At 42.7% G+C, this 25,711-nt stretch overlaps 1 protein-coding gene across 2 annotated transcripts in view; it reads right to left on the minus strand.

Moving 5' to 3' along the window:
- Window positions 1-25,711, minus strand: part of LOC146829470 (synaptotagmin-like protein 2) — a 704,022-nt gene that overhangs the window by 108,131 nt on the left and 570,180 nt on the right. For both annotated transcript variants that reach the window (XM_085608155.1, XM_085608153.1), the window contains exons 9-12: window positions 22,637-22,728; window positions 14,629-14,730; window positions 11,920-12,089; window positions 604-706 (exon numbers count right to left, since the gene is read on the minus strand). In XM_085608155.1, the coding sequence (XP_085464281.1) occupies window positions 604-706; window positions 11,920-12,089; window positions 14,629-14,730; window positions 22,637-22,728 (467 nt within the window). The remainder of the gene's footprint in view (window positions 1-603; window positions 707-11,919; window positions 12,090-14,628; window positions 14,731-22,636; window positions 22,729-25,711) is intronic.

The following is a 25,711-nucleotide window of genomic DNA, read 5'->3' on the forward strand; positions in this document are numbered from 1 at the left end:
TTGGCAATACTGTCACAAACCATTGATACATACCTTTCCAACTTGTAAATAGGAGGTAGGGTTTACTGTTTTACGTCCGTCTTTTTGTGATCCGGAAGTGGTCACTAAAGCCTTTTTACAAGTCAGAAAGACGTTTCCAACTCTTATAGGGGTTTTGTACATTGTAAAAAGCCCTGACGTGGCTGCAAAACCTGTAAATTAGCGGCTATTAGGGTTTTTCACTTAGAAGGGCTTTTTACACAAGGCGCTTACACCCCAATTCTCACCAACACTGGCAGATAAAGTAGTCCTATTTATTAATCTGTTCATTTCCCTACTTCAAACTTTTACAAATCACAGAATGCAGAAAAATAACATTATATATTACTGCCATTCTAAGCGATATGATTGGCTGAGTTAATCTCCTAATTATTTATAGTCTGCTGATAAAAAGCTTTTACAAATAGTTTGCAAACTTGTGCATAAACATATGAAGAGAGGAAAGGTAAACAGAGATTTTAATTTCAACTAAAAAAACAATCAGAGTGCACTTTAAAACGCGGAGTGAAGGCTCACTTCATTGCAAGTATTTAACAGTCAGTGCCACAAAAGTTGTATTCTTACTCTGAGGATTTCATTGTACACAGGGTTGATTGTTCTCCTCTTGACTGAAGTCTTTCTCTTTCCCATCCGTGCTTTGTCTGGTAGAAGATACGTTTTGACATACCTGAAAAACACACATTTCACCTCGTAAGAGTTTTATCTCCCACAGGGCTCATTTAGTAGCTGTGAACCTTGAAATCCTGCACGGTATGTGAGCTCACAAAGAACATGTGACTGATGTCCAGGAGGCCAAGACTGGCCAATTTGTACAATTATAATACTTTCATTCAGATGGTTTTATAAAAAGCAAAATTCCCATCTCAACGAATTTTCCCCACAAAGCTTATTCTTTTTTCTTGTACACATTTTACTTGACCATGCCTGTTGAACTAGGCCTTTCTGCAGGGTCACCCCCAAAAGTGTTTGCCTCCACCCCTCCTGTTTTGCTTAATTCGTTTTTATTGGCTTTAGGACTATGTGCACTTCACCACTAATAAACAGTGCTAAAGTGCTTGTGCTCGGTACTTAAATCATTGCAAAATTGGCTTACACTTAATTGACATATTTAAATTACTTATAAGTCCTTAATAAATTAGTACTGCAGGTATCCAGGAGCTGTAAATTAAATGCTACTTCCGGGCCTGCAACACTTATTGTACCCTTCCCAACTTAAGTAGCCATCTCGGGCCTGCCATTGCAGCCTGTGTGTGCAATTTTTAAACTGCTAATTCAACCTGGCAAAATAAACCCCTTGTGAGGCCTAAAACTCCCTTTTTAATACATATAAGGAACCCTAAACAGTGCATTGTATTTAAAAAATGTGGACATGTACTTTTAAATTTTACATGTCCAGGTAGTGAAAAACTCACAAATGTATTATTTACTATTGTTAGGCCTATCTTTCTCATAGATAACATTGATTACCTTATTATATTTAATAAGTGATAACCTTTGATTCGGAACAGGTAGAATCATGATTTTTACCCTCAAATGAATTGTAATTTTCAACCCTCTTTAATGATAAAGTTGGATTTTGTGTCATAATTCTGAAAATGCCCCTTTTAGAAATGTTTATTTTGAACAACAATGGTCCCTAGAAATTTTACAAGATATATAGGAGAAATAAATACAGACTTGATCAGTACTATATTGAAGGGACTTGTCCAGCCGGACAGAGGTCAGTTATTTACTTGTACGTTAATAAGCAAACATTGATACATTAATGCACAAAGTGGGACACAAGCCTGTGTCCTGTATGAACAAGGGAAGATGTGCAAAACAGAAGGAAAAAATAACATGGGCTCAGGCAAATGACATGGTTTGTTGTAAGGAGCAAATAAAAAGTTTACAAGCAAACAAATCACAAGAACACCTTTATACTTTACAATGAGTTATTTTATGCTAAAAATAACTCATTGTATCCACCACTCAAATTACTTTCATATTTCACTATACTAATTCACCATTAATTCTTTATGGAGTAGCGTGCTACTCGCCGAAAAAGCGCTAGGACACCTCCTCAGGGGTACAAAGCATTATATAAATGCAATTACAATACAATATACCAACTTTAGGATGAAACTTCACATCAAATATTGACAAATTTACCAATTTGTATTTAATTTGTTGATTTCATACAAACGAACCTGAAAACTTTGGCAAAATTGCTTGCTTAGAACCCCTGAGATTATGAAGGATCGAGACTCCTACTGATGCTTCACTTTGTTTTCTTAACTTCGACAAAACAAATTCCTCGCAAGTCAAAATGCAAGTTTTCCTCAGGCACTAGGCAATCCTTTTTTCAGTAACTCAATAAAATTGTTTAAAATACAAAATTATCATGAATGTGGCTGCTCATTTGCCCTTTTCAGAGTCTCTGGCCGCGTGTCTTTCTAATAAACACTATTTAAACTTAAATACACTATATTATTAAAATTTGATTAACAAGGGTTGATATTTACCTCAAAAGACAGAAACAGATGGCTATATTGCATACTGCATTTATTTTGGATTTTACATAGCACCCTATTAGTACTGTATATTTAATTTAATAAAGTAGAGATGTAATTAGATGTGAATAAAGTACTTAAAGGACAATAATAAAGCAAAAAAGAGAGGCAGACTATCCTTTGCCATTCTGTACTGTGAAGCTAAGTTTTTAAGTTCAATGACAAACCAAATTTATCTGTGGTTTGTCCATAATCAACTAGCATGACCTTGGCTTGACCTGTATTTTCCAATACATTTCATGTGATTTGTCCATGATCAACTAGCATGACCTTGGTTTAACCTGTATTTTCCAATGCATTTTACCAGTCTTTATCACTTACATATTTAGTTCCCAGTTATGGGCATTTCTTTACTAGATAAGGTTATTCTGAGAGTTATCTCCTTTCAGCTCACTGAACAGATAGGCCACACCTGCCAAAATTGATTTGTAAAAGAAAAGCCTAGGATTGGAAAGATTAACATGTTGGCATCACAGTGACATGGTCACTGGTAACTAGAATCCTTTGCGGTTCCTCCTGAGAGTGAGGGGGAATCCCTGCTACTGCCAGTGGATGTCCAAATAGGGAACTGCAGAGCCCTGAGGTTTGCCAGGTCCATACGAGCGCAGCTCATCCTGTCCAGGTGTTTGCTTTGGATTCTGGAACTTGTAGCTCTGATGTCATCAAGGGACAAACAGGACTACAGTCCCAGAATGCCATGCCAAAATCTGGACTGGATTAGATACTCACATATGGACCTGGGAAAATTGAGAGCTCTGAAACATGCTTTAGGGGAAAAGGACAGTCCAGCAGGGAGCTTACTGACATTATCTGGAGGTACAATGTGCCTAACAACACATGCACACTAAGATTACTGACATAAAATTATCTCAGCAGCTTATCTTCTGTGCTTTAGTAAAGGAGTCTGAGTAAAGGAAACTACGTTTATACTGCATAATGAAGGAAAGCATATATTGTCAGGCTACATCAAGACTCACCAAAAAACACATGTGTTAAATTGTGCCATGGATAATTGTTGATCTTGTACCCTGGGACTCAATGAATTCATACTTAGCACTATTTTTGTCAAGCACTAGCCAGTTAGCATTTTATTACAAGGGTGAAAAAATACAAACATAGGATTTTCTCTCAGATATTCTTCGACTTTCCTTCAAATAGCCTGCCGAATTATTATTAATTGGAGGATAACTAAGGAGGCAGTGATCCCAGCCCCAGGAGACCATATGCCAGTGTTCCCAATATTGGTGAATGCAAATGTGATAAGGTATGCTGCAGATGCACTGTTGTAACTATTATCCAATTGAGTTGTATGTTATTTATCCATCTCCACGGGTCATTCAGTCTTTTGGTTCTGGAAGCAACATCAGGGCTCTTCTCTTCTGAAGAAGCCCTAAATTCCAGGAGCCCAAACACACCTAGAAGCCCACTGGATCATGGCGACCTCTGTGAAGCCAAAGTGATGTGAACCAAACGAGTAAACAGTCAGTATTAACTATGTCATCATGGAACAAGGGCCCTGCTGGGTAGGACCCTAGCACCCTCAGTTCATGATAAACTGAGCAGAGGTCAGGGTTTGGTGTATGTTACCCTAAACAACAGATGCACACTAAAAGAACTACCCTCTGTGTTGTACTGCCAATCAAAGTGCAGATTCTCACAAAGTACCATGGAAAATGCTACTATGCATAGGGCAGGGCCATTATGGAAAGGGTTATGGACCGAGAGTGGCAAATGGTCAGCAAATGGAATAGACAATGGGTGGGGTATGATCTGGAAGGGGCTTGGTCAGTGGAAATCTGTTAGTGCTTAGGCTGAGGGCGGGAATTAACACCAACCACTTTTTCCTCTACATTACTTAACCTCTCCTCTCCTGGGGTGGAACTCAGGGAAGATGAAGGTGCAGAGATGATCCTCCTGGATAGGGGTGGACAATCTCTGTAGCAGTGGAGATGGATAAAGATGCAATTTGAGCCAGTAACCACAGCTCCACAGTTTATCTAAAGCCTGACTGGTGTTTGTGGTCTGGAAACCAAGAGGTTGTCTGTGGTTTGGGCCTGTAATGTATTGCCCGATTCACAAAAGTAATCTGAAACAAAATCCTAACTTTACGACTTTCGGTATTCACAGAAGGCATTTAGGAGTACTAAAGTTAGGGTTTTGTCTCAGTCAATCTTAAGTTTTGGTCTTAAGTTACACTTAAGACAAACTTAAGTTTAACTTGAGACCAAAACTTAAGATTGACTGAGAAAAGATCCTAACTTTAGTACTCCTAAATACCTTCTGTGAATACTGAAAGTCGTAAAGTTAGGATTTTGTCTCAGATTACTTTTGTGAATCGGGTCCCTAGAGAATAAGTCTACAGTGTACACCATCTCAGCATTTAGGTCAGGCATGATTTTATCTTTTCCTATTTGCACTTGTACTGCCACATATATAGAATGAAAAACAGAAATCTACAGGAACCAGAATACAAACAAAATCGTAACTTGATAAGGTCCTCATGCTGGGCTTCAGAAAACGTGAGAGGTTCTCTGGTACTTATGCTTTGAGACACAAATTAGGTTTGCCTCCTCGCTGCTTGTTGTTTCTAGCCTTGTCTCCAGCTAAACATTAATGACAGGTACATTAATGGTAAATATATAGCAGGATGGAAAATAGTGTCTTTAAAGAGGCTTTTAAATTGTTGTAGTGTCCCCAAAATATATGCAGTTAACATAAACAGTTCCTAAAGAAGATGAAATATAACTGCCATTACAGACTGTTTTCTAAATTAGGTGGCAGGCTTCGGTAAGTGGTCTAAAGAAAATGTATGGAGACTATGGTGAAAAGTCGGACAGACTGGTTTTAAGTGCTTATACAGACATGATACCACCACAATTCCTATACAGAGCTGAAGTGTTATATTTGAGTGGTACAAATGGATGGGATGCCAAAGAGGGAAAATGTTTGACAAACATATTATCATTACCCAAGTCCTCAATGGTCCAGGCAGTGAGATTAGAAACCGGAATGACATCATGGGGTAGAACGGCATGCATGGCGCTATTAAAATTCTGGCAGCGCCAGGGCGGGGGATAAGATCATAAAATCTCGCAGTGGTATAGAAACGAGATACTGAAGAGCGAGCTAACGTGGGCAAAAAGGATAAGAGTAATTATTATTAAAGCCTGTAGAATTATGAGGATTAAGCTGTGCCCCTTGAATTTACAAATTGAGGTTGATAGGAGGGGACTTAGGGCCTTGGGCGAGAAATTTCTCGAGCCCATGACCGAGACTATCTCATGGGAAAAAAATGTGTACGTTTTATGGCTAACTCGTGGCAAAATTAACAGCATTTCCCTTATATTGATAGAGTACCCTGTTGACGGATAAGAAGAGAATTACTATGGCTAAGAATTGATGTTAACCCTTGCTATGCTAACAACGGGGTAAAAAGAGCAATGATGGACAGAAAGGGGAGATGTGTTTGTAGCTTGGGAACAACGTGTCATGTTAGGTTATGTTATAAAGAACTTGTAAAAGCGCACGGACACCAGAAGGTTTCATGGCGCTAAACTTGAGTACTGTTGGCAGCGGGAGGACCTATGCATAAGCTTGCATGAATAACCAAGTTTTGAGAGCTTTTCTGAAACCTAACAGGTTGTCACAGCTCCTGATTGCTAGGGGTAAGGAATTCCAGAATTTAGGGGCGAGGTAGGAGAACATGCGGCCCCCTTGACGTTTGAGCTTGAAGAGGGGGAGAGTCAGTAGATGGAGATGGGCAGAGCGCAGATTGCGCCGGGGGATATGTTTAGAAATCATGCCGCTGATGAATTTAGGACTTCTGCAATATAGTGCTTTGAATATCAGACAACTAGTCTTGAATGCTATACGTTGGGCCATAGGGAGCCAGTGAAGTTTAACCCCTTCCCCGCTCATGACGGAACCGCTCCGTCATGAGCCACGGTTGCCGTGTGCTCATGACGGAGCGGTTCCGTCATGCCACGACCGTTGGCGGCCGCTCCGCCCACGCGGCGCTGTTTCCCCGCCTGTGCGGGGGGACAACGCAACTGGGCGGAGTCATGACGGAACCGCTCCGTCATGAGCACAGCTCAACCGTGGCTCATGACGGAGTGGCTACGTCATGAGCACAGCGCCACCGCGCTGCCCCCCCGCGCTGCGGCGGAATTCCCGCCGCAGCGAAGGGGTTAAATAGCCAAGGTCTGGCAGAATGCCAGTTAGGCTGTTTAAAGATTAGTCTTGCGGCCTGGTTCTGCACCAGTTGGAGACGGTTAAGTAGGAGCAGGGGCAGGCCAAGGTAAATGGAATTGGAAAAGTCGAGACGTGAGAGGACCAAGGCGATGACAACTTGTATAAGTGCTGAGTAAGATAGCAAATGGGCGATCTTGCGAATTTTACGCAATTGAAAGATACATGAGGAGACCACTGTATTGACCTGGCCTTTAAGAGACAGGGCAGAGTCAATGGTGACCCCCAAACTCTTCACAGTGGATGAGGGGTTGGGGGTGGCTCCTAGATCGGTAGGCCAGTAGTGGTGGCCCCATAGAATCTCACTCTTCCCAGGCAGAACCAATTCAGTCTTGCCTGGGTTAAGTTTGAGATGGTTGAGGTCCATCCACCGCTGGATATGAAGCATGGTAGCTTGAAATTCAGCAGCTGAATCGACGGAGTCCAAGGTGAACACTAGCTGAAGATCGTCAGCATAGTTGAAAGTAGTAACCTTTCTGTTTTTTAGTGAATGAATCAATGGTTTAAGATATAAGTTGAACAGGAGTGGAGACAGGGACGAGCCCTGTGGCACCCCGCAGGTGGTGGAAAGCTTAGGGGCCATAAAGGGACCGAGGAGAACCGCCTGAGTCCTGTTTTCGAGAAAAGATTTTATCCAGTTGAATGCGGGACCCTGTATCCCGGCCTGCGTGACACGGTCCAACAAGATTTTATGGTTGACCGTGTCAAAAGCGGCTGACAGATCTAGAAGCACCAGGGCCTGAGGGATGTTCTTGTCTGAGTTAGCTCTAAGTGTATCGAGTGCTGCCAGGATCACAGATTCCGTGGAGTGAGAAGCCGGAAACCAGCTTGGCGGGGCTCTAGGTATTCTGTTTGTTCAATGAAACAAGAGAGTGATATTTTACATATTTTATTGGATTGTCAGAAGGTTTTGGATATACAGAAAGATTTTTTATGCCCAATTTTTAAAAAGTATGGTATTAAAAATAGGATACAGGCAGTAGATCTGCTAACAGAAATTAGTAATTTAGATATAGCTTGTGCTATGGGGAAGTTCATCCAAAATGATAAAGAAACCCATAAATGTGAATAGAACTGAAATTCCTGTTTTAAAAATATCATATGATATATAGTACGTTACACGGAATGACAGATGGATCAATGAATTTTAAATGTATGAATTGCATGTTAAATTTTAATCAAGAATTGTGATTTTAAGAGTTGTATTTATGGAGATTTTACATGTTTAAGGACTATCTAGTCCAAATAAACTTTTATGAACTGAGGTGGCAGGCAGTGGTCCTTTTCTGTACAATCCCACATTCTGTATTCCCTTTTCTAAGGAAGTAACTTGTTATGGTTTAAGTGTTAAAAATCTAGTCCCAGGTGCACTCAATTTTTCTTTTATTTCTTAATACCTTGATCTTTACCATTTTTCCTACTTGTCTCCTCTTCACCTTTCTTTTGTCTTCTTTGATTATAATAATATAAAAAGTTACTGACCTGTTAACAATGATGTATTTGTTTCACAACACGTATTACATGCTTAATTGAGTAAAAGTGCACCTGTGGGCCTCATGTAGCAGGAACTGCTTCAAAGAATAAGAATCTGATGACATTTATAGCCACCGATTAAACTTATGAAAATCTGCAAGTATGATAGATGTTCCAGATGTGCACGCTTTAGGTTAGGGATGAAAACATGGTTTATGCAGGTGAGGACCAGGGGTCGCTAGGAAAGTTCTGAGCTTCCACAAAGCCATTCACAACACTTCCTAATGGTTTTCCACGCTCAATGTATGCACCATTCCAAAATTATTGGTTTTCTGCTTTAATTCTGAATTTATCAGGTCTTTGCTAGAAAAACGATACAACAATATGCATTAATGTAACCATTTAAATTAAAAACCAAACTCAATGGAGAAAGGATTCAGGGGGCTACTCCATCTTTACCTGAGGTGAAAGTAGAAGAGTCAAGAAAAAAAAAATACAAGAAAAGGAAACATGATAAATGTGTTGTGGTAATGAGCCTCAATGAAATCCCATGATCCATATTATTCACTCATCATTTATCCAGGCGTCTTTCCTTTGGGACCCTACACAATCTACTTTTGCTCGGTATATAATCATCGGACCTAAATTCTTTAAACGGAGTAGCGATGAATCAACCTAGACTGTGTGCTGTTGTCCCGTGCAGATCCAGAAGGTTGGGCGGGGAAAGACCATGTAAAGTAACATTTATAGGATTATGATTTCATGAAGTGCCCTCAGGTTCCTTTTACTATACCATAGGGATGTAAAACGGTGTAAACACAACCCCCTGTTTCAGTGTAACTGTAACCTGTTGCAGCCATGGGTCCTTTCTCTTTCTACCTCAGCTTGTTTGATGTGGCCATCTCCTAGACTTAGATGTGCGGCATCCTGGCACCCAAGATGTGACAGTTTGAAAACCCACTTCTTCAGTTGAAATTATTTACATTTTTGGTACTCAAAAAGGCCATCCACTAATTCACATAGGCTCAGCTAGGCACCTGCTTGTTCTCTTAGTGAGAATGTTGTCATGTGTTGGATAATTTGGGCTCTGCCTTGTACAAGTGACCCTAGCTCCACTGCTAATATATGGGGGAATCCCCTTATCCCTGATCTCACAGTCTTAATTTTTTCAATAAAGCATTTCAGCCTCAACTGAAACAGTTTTTTTTTACAAGGATGTCTCAAGGGGACCATACTTCAGTCAACGGGATGCAAAGAGGGACTGTAAAGCCTTCAGAGGCGGAGTTTGTGTTTGCAGAAATCTTGACGCCAAACGTCCATAGATTTTCCCATTTGGTTCCCAGCGTCTGTCCTTTGCCTTGGAAAATCTTCACATTTGATTGTTGCTTTATTACGTCCCAACCCTTCCCTAGCCCTATCAAATAAGGAACACTGCTCCCCACCACGGTCCATGATTTTGCAGCCTGCATTCAGTGCTTAATTTGTACAAGAATGAGTGCTGGTGCCCAACACTCTGCTCAGAAAACCTGCAGCGTGTGCAATTAAATGCAGCAGCACCGAATACTAGGGCTGCACAGTCTTAAATCCACTTCATTCCCATTAATCCACCACCAGACACTCCCTGCCCCTTTATCTCACTCTTGCAGGTTCCTGCTTTCTTCCTTTGTGACGGTTTTTCCATCTTTATCAGACTCCTTTTTTCTTGCCAGTGCTCCCCCGCCCCACCCCCCACCGGCATCCACTGTCTCAAATTAAGCACTGACTGTATTACTAATGGTGCACCAGCCACCTAGCAACATCCTGCACAATGATGGTTTTTCTTCAGGTCTGATTATCCCAGTTCCTTTGTTACACTTAAGCCATGCAAAGAATTTATTTCAAAGAATGTCTTTGGCTTCCCTTATTCATGGCTTTTGGACACGGGTAAAGATGATAAACAGTCTAGTTATTTTAAATCAGCTTTTTCATGGAGGGTTTTTGACCATTTGAGCTGCTATGTGGCCACAGAACTAGACCTACCCTGTTCCTTTTCTCTTTTCCGGTCACTCTACCCTCCATGGGTGGTCGCAACCATTTGTGCCTGTTTCTCTTCTGGTAATTGAGAGTGTTCTGCCTACCACTCTCCGTTCATAGTACAAGACATGAGTTCAGTGACGCTTTCAAAGGATATAAGCTTGGCTAAAGTCCTTGCTTTAGACAAGATGTTGTCCTCTCCTCTGCAACTGCCGTTGCACCCCCCAATGTAGTTTCTGAGGATTTATTTACACCAGCTCGAACGCTTCCAAAGTTTCCATGACGGCATGGGATTCAAGGTGAGTCCGCGTCTCCATCGACAGGAGGATCCTCGTTCCTGCTCTGTTCCATCTCTACCCCATTACCAGTTACTACCCTCTTCTCAGGCTTCCAAGACAGACTGGACATTATTTTATTGGGTTACTTCTGGCTTAAGGGATAGCCCCCATGCCATGGATTCGTTCCCCGTTCATGGACTGTGAGGGCAATGCTGTGTTGTTCACTCCATGCACCTTCCTAGTATAATCCGTCTGGGAATGGTCGTCTAGAGCTCATTAGCTATATCCTCCATTTGGCCTGACCTAGTATAAATATAGGAAAGGCTATTGCAAGTGGGAGGCAGTGGCTTTGGCAGACACTGGCTAAATAAGTATTGGTAAAGCCAATAGGTTTCGCCTCTGTAAGAGCTACTGGCTTTGCCAATGTGTTTTAGCCATGACGAACAGCAGCATGCGTAATATTGCATCTCACTTAGGAGATAGAACTGCCTGAGTCTCATCACAAATGCTGTGCAAGCACAGGGCTGCAAACCAACCACCTCTCCAAACAGTGCACCTGAGGACATAATATACTTGAGGCACACTGCCCCTCTTTGCGTCGTGGTGCACCTTTAACTAGGTGTGCCTGGCACATGCAGGGACCGTGCTCCCATATAATGCGGCAGCAGAGAAGTCGCAACTACCCATAAGGTAGCACATTGGTGAAAGGCTGATTGAATCAGCGCTCATTTTTTCACAGGTGGCACCCAACCTACACTTTAAACCGGGGCCATTGTTCCCCTGCATGCGGATGCAATGAGCGACTGCACGCCCCTGCAGGGGGATTCCTGGGGCCCTCTTTTCTCCTTTCATGGCGCACCCTTGGGAGGCGCTTTGTGGTGCACAGTCAGAGAGCCACCCTACGGCCTGTGTCCCCTCATATGGTGGAAGTGCAGAGTCAAGGGGTTGTGTCCCCTTAGGATTGGTGTGGAGCTAGATGTGCACCAGCGCTGTTTTACAAATGGGGCCACACAAGGATCTGCGCCCCTTTCTGTAATACCAAAGCACCCTAGGGGCATAGACAGCAAATGGACATGCCAGTTTCACCCCTCAGCCACGTTATGTACTGAGGGGTACACTTTATGCACTAGATGACTACAAAGGTCAAGGATGCAAATTACATAACACTGATGTGAAAATGGTGTGGGGGCAGTGCACTTTAATGCAAGGCAATAATATTAGACAACTCTATGGCATCATGATGAGTTGTCTGTTGTTTCCAGCGCTCGGTGAATTTCACAAATAATAGAACATGTATGAAAAGAAATGTCACTAACGGGTCGGAGCGTGCTTTCTTTTCATCCACCACCGCCAAATCGTTGCACTGAGCGATGTAAATCTGGAACTCTCGGTTCTTCTCGTCGTAGTCCAGGGCAAACTGGACCATGCCCTGGGCATCCACGCTGCCGAAGTCGCCGCTGTACACACTCAGCACGCTGTTGCTGATCTGTGGAGAGAAGAGCGCAGTGTCAGTGCAGGCCCACGAGGGGGCAGTAGAGAGCTGGCGCAGTCTGAACCGAGGCACTGCTCTTTATTGGGGGATGCCCTGTAGGGTCACGTCTTTCTTAACTTCACTACGAGATATCTGTGTGTCGGACACCTTGTCTGACACACATATATCTATTAGGGGGGCCAAAGAGGTAGGGGTGAGGATAATGACGAATATTATACAGTTAGACAGCCTGGAGCTCTGAGACCGCATGACAAGCGCTGACAGATGCCACCGAGCCCGGAGGCGGGAGAAGGAGCCGGCGAGGACTGGCTGCAAATTGCGTGTCAGTCAGCGTTTGATTTAAGGACGGTTGAGGAGTGAGATTCCAATCGTTAGGGTCGTAAATTTGCAAAGTGACGCACATCAATAAGATAATCAGGAAGGGGGAGGAGGACAGAGGGCAAGGGCAGAATCCCAAACAGGTACTGAACCAAACCTGAACCCTCACAGCTCATTCATAAGCGCCATACAAACAAATTACACTGCAGCAGCCCCCTCTCTTAATGCCAGGTCAGATTAGAGTTAAAAAAAAAATGCAGAAAACGGCAACAATTTACCCCGATGTCGGCCAATATGTGCGGTGCAAGGAGCTACAAGGAAGCGAGCAGAGACATCTGACCTTCTGTCGTGTGCTGACCTATTACAAAGCACTGTGATCCGGCCACGGAGCTCCCGGACATGTATATGCATGAGCTACCTATGCATTTCAGAAAGTACATACGGAAATGTATGCCGCTCACAGAGAATACTGGGCATGAACGTCAATTCCCCAAAATGCCAGGGGTAGCAGAACTGACGTCACACGCCATTTGACCTATACTTTCACTCACACACACATGCTTACACACACACATACTTACTCTCTCTCACGTAAACAGACTCTCACGCACATGCGTGCACACAACATGCATTTAAAATAATTGTTTACCTATCTCAGCTGCCAGTGAGGGTCATATTCCAGGTAAATGTATTCCATTTTCTATTATACCTGACATGAATAATATAATATTCACTATTTGTGCAATATAATATTGACAGAAAACAAGGAAAGTGGAGCCCACTTAACGTCCACAAGTTTAAGCTGCCCCTGTGTTTCTAGTATTTATTTTGCCACCTCTGGGCCAGGGGTTGCAGAAGCAATGCCAAGGGTCGCCAGGGGCAAGGCAGGGGTTGCAGATGCGACTCCTGGTGATCCCTAATTGACATCCAGGATAGTGGGGTGCAGCAGTTTTCCATAACCCCTGACATATCTGAAGGTTATCCTCATTAGTAGACTTGGGAAGTTTACACCGCTTATTCATTTAATCTATCACAAAGTAAATGCATCGGAGGGTTCCTTGAGACCACGCGACTAATACCAATAACCAAGAGTAACCAGTAACCACTGGATTAACGACTAACCTTGGGTTTCGGAGTAGTTTGCTATTCACCACAAACAAAGTGCTTTCAACGTCTTGTCAGGGGTTGTAAGTGCTATATAAATGCAATTACAATACATTTCACAAATGTCTTTCCCACTTTTCGAAATGCCCTCCCTTCCTAAATAGGCACCATTTGAAAACACTTTCTGCAGCCCTTATACCTGGATCACACTGATGGAGTTTACATTTGCAAGCATCTTTAGAAATAAGGTAAATTTATGACCTGAAGGTGTTCACCTCATTTGCATGACTTTTCCATGACTGCACCGCCGACACTCCTTTGTCAGAACTCCCTGGTGCTCGTTTAGGTGCTACTTGCTACTACATATGTACTGCATGCTTTGCATTAACTTCCCGACATGGAGAAGCCCTCCATCACATCACATGGTTTTTCAAATTGCACAGACAAGTTTGGCCCGCAGGGGCAGCACAACAGCATTAAAACATGGAGGCGCACTTTTATACCATTTTATTGCAGTGCAGTGCAGGCTAAAGTTCCTGCGCTATATTTCCCTGAGAGTAAGAGCGCTGCCGAGGCGTATCTATTAAGAAAGAGTGCGTCTGCTTTCTTCTCCATCCCTCGCACACAAAAAGGCTACTGAGTGCCCTTCCAGTACAAAATATTGTGCTTAAACTAGCTTTAAAACTTTTCATAAAGGCAATCTGCGAAACGTTAGGAGAAATTAAAACATTTTCCTTAACACCTGCCTCCAGGAGCCATTTTGTTAATGCAGAGCTCTGTATAGCAATTTTAGCAGATAGAGCGGGTGGTTGGGTGGATGTTAACTGCCTAGGGACAGGCCCTTGATGCAAAGTAATGCAAAGCAGTTCTAAGTAATATTGGATTTACTTTTATGGCAACTTCCCAATTCAAAAACATTTTGCGCTGAGAATTAAAGAATTTATGAAGACTTTGCACCACTTTGCTTGATATTGCGCTGAGGCAAAATCTTGATGAATCTGCAGCGCGGGCTCAAAGCTGCGGCTCTCCCACGCGGTAATTCCTTCACTCGTGCAGGGTGCACTCATATTTGGTTACAACGTAGTACTTCTTCAGACTTTAGAGTACGTACCGAGGACACTGACGCCATATCAGACGAGTGGCTGCCGCTGCTTCGGGTCTTCCGGTGCCTGCTGAACTGAAAACTGATCTCAGATGCTGTATCAGACTCGGTCTACCCCAAAAAAACACAAAGATGGCATCTCAATTTACAGACAGTACTGACTGATATACCTGCTTTTACACATGCAAAGCCTTAATACGAGGTGTGGCCTTGGTACTTCTGCATGTTGTCTGCACAGGTACCACGGTACGAGAATACCAATTTTACCGGGTGTGGGATACCACTCAGTTTTACCAGGAAAGATTCCACTTCCTGTAATACCACACCCGGGTCCAAAAATGGTATTACCACTCCATTTTTACAAGCCCATGCATAATGGTGCTCTTAATATGAAATCATAAACAGCTTACATCATTAAATAAATTAAATCAAATATTTAGATTCTTCAACTCTGTATGATGCAATTCAGCTAATAACATTGATAACTAATTGAGTTTAAAAATAATGCACAAAGTGATGGTACTTTTATTAATTTTTCATAGGGTGGGTTACCCTTTTCAAGCCTGTTTAAGGGTTAGAGATGCAATTCTTTTCTTCAGTACTTCGGTAGATTCCTAATGTTTGTCAGTCAGTAACAGACAGGACCTGCTAGTGAATGTGACGGTAATAGTGTGTGGCGTAAAAATAGTTATGCTGCGGACATGTTTTTTCTGCCTTGCACCATTATTAAACATCCCCAGAGTTACAATGCCCTGAGCTAACCTAGAGATGATGCCCCATATCTTGCAGTAATTCCAGCAGGGGCTAATCCATTATGGCGGAGGAGTGTCGCCCCCCCCCCCCCCCTCGCCAGCAAGGGAAAAACTTGTAAAATAAAATGATAATAACACAGGTTTCTTATCATTCTTTTTCTCCATAGGGCCAAGCATAGAGGTCGGACCATCGTGATGATGGATATAGGAGGAGTGGTGGGCACTGCTGCTAAGGGTGAATGTGTGTTTGGCCGGCCGTCTTAGGATGGCTAAACCAACATGCACACTGAGATGTGTCCAACCCGAGCTGCGTTTTCGGGTTGCAGACACAGACTCCAAGTCTCTCTGGGAGCGCAAATCCAGGGCGCGCAGGCCAATGCTGGCACTTCTCTCATGCTGCCATGAGCATAACAGCAACGTCTGGAGTGGCCGTAGGGGTGTCTGGGAGCCTAAGCATGTGCTGCAGTGGAGCCAGAAGGGCAGAAGAGTGGCGATACGGAAGGTAAGTTATTTGTTTTTGTGTGTTGTTATTATCGTCGCTGTGCCTCTCCCTCCCCCGGTGCTGCCCCGCCACCTTACTCTGACACCAGCTTCTCCTGAGTAATTCCTCGATATGTGCAAGAGAAAGCTCCTGCTATTCACCAAATTAGAAGTTAGACATGTAAATACAGAAGAAAAATTTAGCACTTTCTACTGCATTTATCAGACTAGTTCATAATTACGGTCATCATTTCTCACAATCCTCTTTTACATGCTTTATAGGCGATTTTGCACTGATATTTTCACCAACTGATGAGTGGAAAATGATGATTCTCCAATTATCATACAGAGAGAATCTTGATTTCATTAAAGAGAACGGAGGCTGACATTATGCAATAACCTTTATTGCTACCCAGACATGCAGCCCTTTAAAGTGTAACAAATACATCACAAATAAAACATTCCAAATAACATAAAGCGCCATGGCAACCAACTATCTTCCTTTTAGAGCTGCAAAAGGTTTGACAACTTCTTCCAGGGTAAACGTCATTAAGAGTTGATTACAAAGATGTAGAGTCTGAAAGAAAAAAGGGAATACTGGTAGAAACTATTTCCACGTACGTAGAATAAGGAAAAAAATATGACAACAGAGACAAATTTCATATAAAGAACATTTGATAAATCATCCACCAGGGAGTGGTGGGAGGCATAATGTCAGCCTCCGTTGTCTTTAATGAAATCAAGATTCTCTCTGTATGATAATTGGAGAATCGTCATTTCATTACAAGACCGGAGGCTACATTATGCTAGTTTAAAGCTCTCCAATGCTTCATTGCTTACATGTTCTATAGGTTTAAGATAAAATTTAACAAAAGTAGAAGCATTTGACCAGTCTGCTGCTTTAAGGATATCTGAAAGGGAACCTCCACCCCAGAAAACCTTACCGGCCATAGCCCCCCGGGAAGAATGAGCACCAAACTTGGATAAGTCTATACCTGCTTCCAACATCACCGTTCTAACCCATCTTGAGATAGTAGCAGAAGAGACTGCCTTGTAGGGGTTAACAAAGGAAATCAGTAGCTGGTTTTCATTCATAGGTCTTAAAACACTCATTTTTTGTTCATACACGGTCATACAACTTACCACACAAAGTTTGGGACAGTCAAAAAAGAAAGGGTACAAAATGTTTTCAGACATTGTCTTGGTCCTTTTCCATATGTCGAATAATACACCATCAGGGGAATAAATCCTATTAGATATTTCTAACGCTTTAACGTCCGACACTCTTCTAAAAGATATTAGGCACAGAAGTGTAGCTAACTTAATGGAAAGTTGTTTCCTTGTAAGGAGACAGTTATCAAGCCAGGATGTAAAAAGGTCGAAGAAAAGATTTACGTTCCATAATGAATCATATTTGGCCTTAGGCGGACGTCTAAGTCTTATTCCTTTAATCACTCTGCGTATTAAGGGGTCAGTACCGATAGAGAAGTTATTTAACAAGGAATGCCCTGCAGAAATTGCTGATCTGTAACAATTTACTGTTCTATACGAAAATCCTGATTTAAAGAGATCTGCTAAGTAGTTTGCTACTTCTACAACAGGTGCGTCCACGGGATCCATATCCTTTTCTAGGCACCTATTACACCATTTTTTCCATGCACCGATGTATCTTCTCCTTGTTCCCGGAGCCTATCACTCATCCAATAGGTTTTTAGCCTCTCCTGAAAAGGCCAGATCTTCTTGAACCCCTGAAATCTTCCAGGCAAGAAGGTTCATCTTTCCTTCTAAGAGAAGAGGGTGTACCTCTCCTTCTGGGCCCTGAAGGAGGTCTAAACTCCTGGGTATAAGGCGTGGAGTTTCTAGCGCCAATTCCATCACGCTTGGGAACCATATTTGAGAATTCCAAAAGGGAGTAATTAGAACAATGCGGCAACACTCCATTGGAACTTTCAAGAGAAATCTCTGGATTAGTGCGAAGGGAGGGAAGGCATAGCAACTTAGTGTGTTCCATGATTGGAGAGGAGCGTCCACTCCAGTTGCCAGTGAGTCTGGTCTCCAACTGAAGAAGCGATCTATCTGAAAGATCAGCCTGCTGGCAAAAAGATCTAACTCGTAGGGGCCCCATAGTTCTTGAACTCTCTGGAAGACCGAAGGATTCAGTTTCCAGTCGCTCGAGTCTCTTAGGAACCTTGAGTTCCAATCTGCCCTTGTGTTTAGATGACCTGGGATGAATTCCGCTCTCAATTATTTTGTGATCCCAGCAGAAATACCACATTTTCTTGGCTAGATCTGCTAGAAGCTTTGACCTTGTTCCCCCTAAGCGGTTGATGTAGGAGACGGCTGTAAAGTTGTCTAATTTGATTAAAACTACACTGTTTTTTAGGGTTGACTTGAAGCTCATTAGAGCGTTCAAGCTCACTAGCATTTTTAGACAATTTATGTGTAAGGTGAGTTCCTCTTTGGACCATTTCCCCCCGGTTTCCATCTTTCCTAGTCTGGCACCCCAGCCTATGTTGCTCGCATCGGATTCCAGTGTGTGATTCGGAGTATTTCCGAAAATTGCCTTCCCATTCCAACTGTCTAAGTTGTTTCGCCACCATAAGAGGTCCTCTCAAGCTTCCAGGGACAGTGGAACGGTGTGTGAGTACCAAAGAGCTTTCCTCAGTCCTGTAGATTTCAGTCTCTGTAAGGCCCTGTAGTGAAGGGGACCTGAGGAAATTGCTTGAATGGATGAAGATAAGAGCCCTACTACCCTTGCTAGTTCCCTCCGGATCACTGTGTTTTTGGATAAAACATAAGAAACTTCTTTCCTTATCTTTGATAATTTCTTCAAGGGAAGTTGTAACTGAGTTAGAGGTGTGTTCACCTGGAAACCTAGGAACCCTAGGTTTTGTGAAGGGATCATTATGGATTTTTCTACATTGATGATGAAGCCTAGACTCTCTAGAAGGTCCACAGTCCATTTCATGTGAATCAGTAATTCTTCCTGGCTTTGGGACATCAGTAAAATGTCGTCTAGGTAGAGGTCACCACTGGCCTCAGGACCTTTATGAAACACCAAGGAGCCCAGGATAGGCCGAAGGGGAGACAGGAAAACTGATAGGTTATATCTCTCCATACAAACCTTAGGTATTTCTGAGAATCTGGATCCATAGGGATTGTAAAATAGGCGTCCTTGAGGTCTAGTTTTATGAGCCAATCTCCCTCTTGGAGAATATCTCTCAGAAGATGTATACCCTCCATTTTGAAGTGTCTGTATACAAGGAAGGAGTTTAATTCCTTTAGATTTATTACGGGGCGCTAGCCCTTTTCTTTCTTTTTTACGAGAAAGATTGTGCTTACAAAGCCCAGACCAAAGTTTGAAACGATGAGAATCGCCCCTTTGGCTAGCATTTGACTCACTTCTGTATCTACTAGACTGGATTGTTCTTGGTCTAGGGTAAGTCCTCTGGGTTGTATGGCCTGGTAAGGAGTAGTAATGAAGTCTATTTTGAAACCTTTTACAGTCTAGGACCCAGGCATCGTTCGTTATGGACGACCAATTGTGGCTGAAAAGAGAGAGCCTTCCCCCTACCTTTGGGGGGGTGGGGGATCCAGGAGGAGAGGTCCTTACCTTGTTGTCCTTGGCCTTGGAATCTTCCTCGAGTGTTTCCGCCTCGTGTTCGAGTGTTGCGGCCCCTCTGGGGGAAGAAGTTATTGTTCTCTCTGTATTATCTTGAGTATCCGCGTTGGTTTTGTTGGTATGAGGACATGTTGTATCCGCGACTGGCAGCCAGTCCTGCCCTGTCAGCCCTTCCAAAAACTCTGCCTGCGAACATGCGTCTCATGTTTGTTTGGCCTTTGTTAAAGGCGGAGAATGTGGACAAGTATTTTCCAAGTGATTTAATGAAGGTCTCTCTAAAGAGTAGACCGTTTGGGTCTCCTTGTACATCCTTATTTGCTAGGTCCCCCAACTTGGAGTTGATACGCATTAGGATGGCCCTACGTCTTTCGGAGGTCAGGTTGGCGTTGGCCTTTCCGAGGAGGGAAGTGGCACGTTGACTCCATCCTCGCAGGAGTTCGGTATCCACCGGAATGCCATTCATGGAGGATTCCTCGGCAAGGTCCAGGATCCTAGCAAGGGGGCCAAGTGTGTCCAGAAGCTTATCCTGGCACTGCTTAAGGCAGCGTTCCAGGCCCTTATGAGGATCTCTACCTGTTTTGAATAGGAACGTCAGTAATTCAGGATCAAGGTTGGGAGTCATGCCCGCCTTGTTGTCCAAAAAGGGTCTTGGACACTCAGGCCTCATGAGATTACGTGAATCTCTTTCAAGGGGCTTTCTTATCCAAGCCTTATTAAATTTGGATACATGCTCTAAGGGCCACCAGTTGGAACCTCTAGGGTGGGTGATCTGGAGGGGTTAAACATCTCATGGGTCTTTAAAAGAGTCAGAGGTGTTGCTAGGTTGCCCTAGATCCTCATCAAGGAGGTCATCATCAAATTTTTCTTGGGGATCGAAAACATATTAGTCGGCCTCATCATCACTATCGATTGGAGACAGGTAATCATCGTCATCTTCGATGAAGTCTATTGTGCCGCGATGGGCACCGAGTCTCTGTGTGCCGCGAAGGGCACCGGTGCTTTTTGCGCCATTAAGGTCGCTCATTCTTTTTGTGCCGCTTGGGGCACCTAGTTCATTTGTATCACACAGGCTACCAATAGATAAAACCCTGTCATTGGTAGCACGTAGGTTACCATGAGGCTCAATGTGTTTAGACTTTTTTAGGACCTTACCGCCTTTCTTGAGGAGAGTGTCTTGCTCCTCTTCAGAAGAGAGTGCTGGGTCTTCGCCAGGAGTATTCCTTTTTCTTTTCGCAAGTGCTGGCTCTACAGCTTCCTTTAGGGATGACTTTAATTGCCTCTCAAAGAGGTTCATTAGTGAGTTCTCAGTGAGTGGGGTCTCATTAGTAGGTCGAGAATCCTTTTGAGACATATTGTCTTTATATTTTCCCTTTTATTTGATTTTTTTAAAGAATTGAAGTCCTTGGGATGTTGTTTTAATAAGCCTTCCCTATAAACTTAATTCTAATCCCCTAAAACGTTATTGGTTAAGTTAAGAATGACTAAAATGATCGTGCTGATAGGAAGAAAGAACAGCTGGTCCTGATCCGTTGGCTCAGCGCTGTGCGTCTCCATGGAAACGCACAGCGCAAGCCAAAAGCGGGCCTTGAGATCCCCTATTTTTGCCTTGCGGGTCACATTTGAAGGGGAAAGATCTTAATTTGGTAGAAGGGTCTCCTCTGGAGAAGCCGGAAGAGCACGGATTTGTGAGGCAGCAAGCTTAGGCCTGAAAGAAAGCAGGTTTCTCGCTGCGGAGGCGCGTCTGGTGTTCGATAAGTAAAAACCGAGCCTGTCCGTTTCAGATCGGTAAAAGTCGAGCCTTGTCAGTTTCTGATCGGCAAGAAGGTAAAGGGCTCAACCGTAAATTGGAAGGGGTTCCTTGACGAGTAGAAACTCTTACCTGTTGAGGGGTCAATCGTACTAAATGGTTTTAAATATAATAAAAAATAGTCTAAAAATACACAGTTACTTAACAGTGTTGTATATAAACAGCTTAAATGTGTATATATGTAACTTAGTGGTTAAATAAGCATATCAACTGTTCTAAAACATCAAAGTTAGAGAAATAAGAAGAAGTTGTACTTAACTGTCCAGGAGTAGCAAATAAAAGAGGAAGATAGTTGGTTGCCATGGCGCTTTGTTATGTTATTTGGAATGTTTTATTTGTGATGCATTTGTTACACTTTAAAGGGCTGCATGTCTGGGCAGCAATAAAAGTTATTGCATAATGTAGCCTCTGGTCTTGTAATGAAATGAGAAGTGCAAATGCCACTTTTGGCATTTTTGTTTGTTGGTTAGTGCACTTGCTGTCCCAGTACAAAATATATGGAATCTGGGCGCTGGCAGGGTAAATGGACTATTAGTCACCTGTTTAGGATGTGTACTTCTTAATGAGTTAGGAGGTATCACCTCTCACCATATCACAGAATCTGGACAAAAACTATTAAAATATCATAAATGTTATCATTTGTAAAGTATGTATAGGATAAGACAAAAATAAACTATATAATTAAAACCAAAAAAAATCACAGAAGAAACTGAAGAAAAAAATTACTTTCAAGGTAAAATAAGAGGGAAAACAAACAAAAGGTAGCAATAATTAACCTTCTAACCTCCCATTTCCAAAAAGTTATTTATTAAGGTTTGTTTATAATTCATGTTCAGTGCAAAACTGAATCTACAGTGATGTTTAGTGGGGGAAGGGGAGTAGAGGACATCAAGCATATTTAGAGCAAAGAAAGTATTATATTAAACAACATACATCCAAACGTATTTTATATCAGGATAAGGGCAATTATCATTGATAATGCTACCTTATAAAGGCGCTTGACTTATGGGCATGTGCTGAAGCGACGGAACTTCTCGGTGAGTTATAATACCATAAATATGCATGATTAAAGCATCTAATCCTACTTATTATCTCAAATGTCATTATCTCATAAATTGATCTCTCTAGATGTAGAAAACCTCTCAAATTAGCATTATTGGTTTTTAATATCTACAACCCTGGATGTATGTGCATGACAATATATATTTCTCAAAGGCAGCATGTGTAAATTAAATCTAAATCCGTCATCTAAATATGGCATATACTTACTGTCACAAACGATGTCTGAATTCAAACCCAAGATTCCCCAAAACCAAAAGAAGCAAGCATCGGCATGAGTGTGTGAAGCACACTTACCTCTGACAGGAGGGCTGGTGTAGATTTACTCAGTTCCTTCGCCCGTTCAGGCTCAAGAAGCTGTTGGGTTATTGTATGCGGCTTATTGTATGCTGTGGACACAAGGGCAAAGCTAGTGTTATTTCACATATGGATGGTCTCTATATGTTTATAATCCTTCCAAAGATCCCATAAATCTGGCTTTATAACCTTAAACTACATGTCACATGAGATGAGCAAAATAATTTCCAATAATAACCATATAAACTATATACTGCAAATGTCGATCAAGCATAGTTTCATTGTAGTTAGGATACACCAAAAAAGGTACAATGTCAATTTCAATATAGTGTTGTTTAATATCATGAATACTGGAACATGTTCTCAATGGAGATATAATGAAGCTAAAACCAAAGGAAATGATGGACGGAGTGTTGAACATTGCAAGCACTCACCCCCAGTCAACTGATCTGGGTTTAATCCATCACCGTTCTTTAGCCCACTCTGCCACCCCAGTTCAGCCATGGCCATATGCAAATCAGTCTGACCCTGTGCCTCATGGGAACAGTCCAGCCCGAACTGCCAAGCCATGTCTTCCCTGGACCGGAAACAAGCTTCCTAGGACCGGTTTCTGGCATTTCAGCCGTCTTCAGCCAGGCTTGCTTGAATCCAGAGTCCCTTGCTCACTTTGCCACTGGATTCAAGCAAGCCTGGCTGAAGACGGCTGAAATGCCAGAAACCGGTCCTAGGAAGCTTGTTTCTGGTCCAGGGAAGACATGGCTTGGCAGTTCGGGCTGGACTGTTCCCATGAGGCACAGGGTCAGACTGATTTGCATATGGCCATGTCTGAACTGGGGTAGCAGAGTGGGCTAAAGAACGGTGATGGATTAAACCCAGATCAGTTGACTGGGGGTGAGTGCTTGCAACGTTCAACACTCCGTCCATCATTTCCTTTGGTTTTGATATAATGAAGCTATCAAAGCTCTGATGGACCCTTATGCAAGAACAGTGATATAAACATTCAATCCCTTTTACAAGCTATTTTCTAGCAAACTTGTAGAACCAGCAAATAGTTCCCTTTTCAGTCAAAACAGCTTTAATATCTGCAAACACTACTGATGAGGGAAGCTTACTCAATACTATTCCTGTTTGCATTGTAAATAATCCTTGAATGTGACAGATATAGAGCCTCTTTTTTTCCTTCTAGCAATTGTGGGCGGCCACATCCCCTATATTGTTGTTACTAAACAGTTTGTACCCCAAACTCTGATAAACTCATTTACACAAGAATGCTTCACATTATTGTCCATTCTCCATATGGGTTTATATTTTATCCTTCTGGGATCATAACATGAGCACAACTAAAAGCTTTGGGCTCCCTGGTTCCTTTTACCAGCCAATTAAACTCCAGCTACAAAACCAGCCATTGACGCCCAAGCCTGCTCCTTCCTGAATACAAACGTAGTGTCCTTTTCTTTACACATCTTCCATCTAATGCTCTTTGTTTCTCTTCTTGTAATGCGTCTGGGTCAGAGGGTCCCAGAGCAGATAAGAGGTAATAGGACCCAATTGTAACAACTGGGGTCTTCCGCCACTGGCGTCTTGGGGCCTCTGTTCTTCGGACCCACCCATCTGGGAACGAATTGCCCCTTTTTAGCACTAGACTCTCAGGGTAGTAAGGAAAAGCAGTCCAATACTTACTGATGGGAAGTACTGTGGGTAACAGACTCAGAACTCAGCAATGCAACAAACACAATATTTCACTGTCCAGTCAGTTCTTTTTCTTTTAAAAAGGTAAAGTATTTTATTACACACACCACTAACTACTACGCACAAATAAACAAATGCAAATAGAATGGCAGATGGAAATGCATTAAGTGCCACCCTCTAAAGGGCCTCACAAAAAACAGAGGGCACATAGTAAAGAAAGGTCCCGCAGGTCAGGGAACCCCCTAAAAGTACCCTGGGTCACTAGTGCACGAGGCACCACTAACGGTTTGCACACCTGCAAGCTCTGTATCCGAAAAACGCATTAACACTCCTATACGCCGAACACAAGACGAGGGCTAGACTTAGCAAATGTTAGGTCGTTTGCAAAATACAGTGTCAAACACAATGCATATCAATATTGAAACATTCCCGGATGGTGCCACATTTCACCACATAAAATAATATATGCAAAGATTTACTATCAAGAATGTTTATGCAAATCACATTTTCAGTGTTTAATATGATGCAGTGTGTGATTCTATCTACCTCTAACCTGGCTGCAAAGTAACCACAGGACCTAATAACAAAGGTCCATGCACCCCAGGACATTTAGACAAAAACCACAGCTCCATAAGTGCTTAAAATGACTAAAGTTTTTTCTGGGATCTGTTCATGACCCCGGAAACTCTGGGCTTGGTTCATAAAGAACCTTGCGCAGTCGTGGCGGAGGCCCTGCAGTTATGGGGGAGTGTCTGCACTCGGAGCGGAATCCGCACAATGAAAATTCTCATTGTGGACATTCCGCCCTGAGTGCGGATACTCTCCTCAACTGCAGAACCTGCGCCACGAGTGTGGAGACCCTTTGTGGGTTAGGTCCTTAGGTTGACACATCATAATTAACTGAGAGCTCTTATGGCACCTGATGCTTTCCTGGCTAGCTCCAAAAACTGTGCCTGCGCTTGCAGTGGTGAACCTGCTCCTTTGCGTGTATTTTTCCACCTCCACTCAAGTGCTTGCATTGAACGGCATGAGGGACTTCTTTCCAACTATGTCACTCTCAGCCAGCTACTGTTTGTTCCTTTCTGTCTATCTCTCAATATAGTGTTAATGGGCAATTAAATTCAGACCTATTGACTTTACCAGTGCTCGGTCTATTAAAGAACGATTACAAAAATCTTCCTCTCTAATCTTTCTTCTAGCTCATGTTTGGAGTACTGAACACTCTTCACCTTGGTCTACAAACATATTTGACCAAGCAACTGCAGCTGATTCCGAAGGCAGCTGCACATCTTGGCTTTCCCTGTCGAGCCTTCATGTCTGGCATTTCATACTTATACAAGACGCCATTTTCTCTCTCTAGAATCTATTCTCGTCTTGAAATTCCAC

The sequence above is a fragment of the Triturus cristatus genome, chromosome 5_2 (genome assembly GCF_964204655.1).
Source record: "Triturus cristatus chromosome 5_2, aTriCri1.1, whole genome shotgun sequence".
Lineage (NCBI taxonomy): Eukaryota > Metazoa > Chordata > Amphibia > Caudata > Salamandridae > Triturus > Triturus cristatus.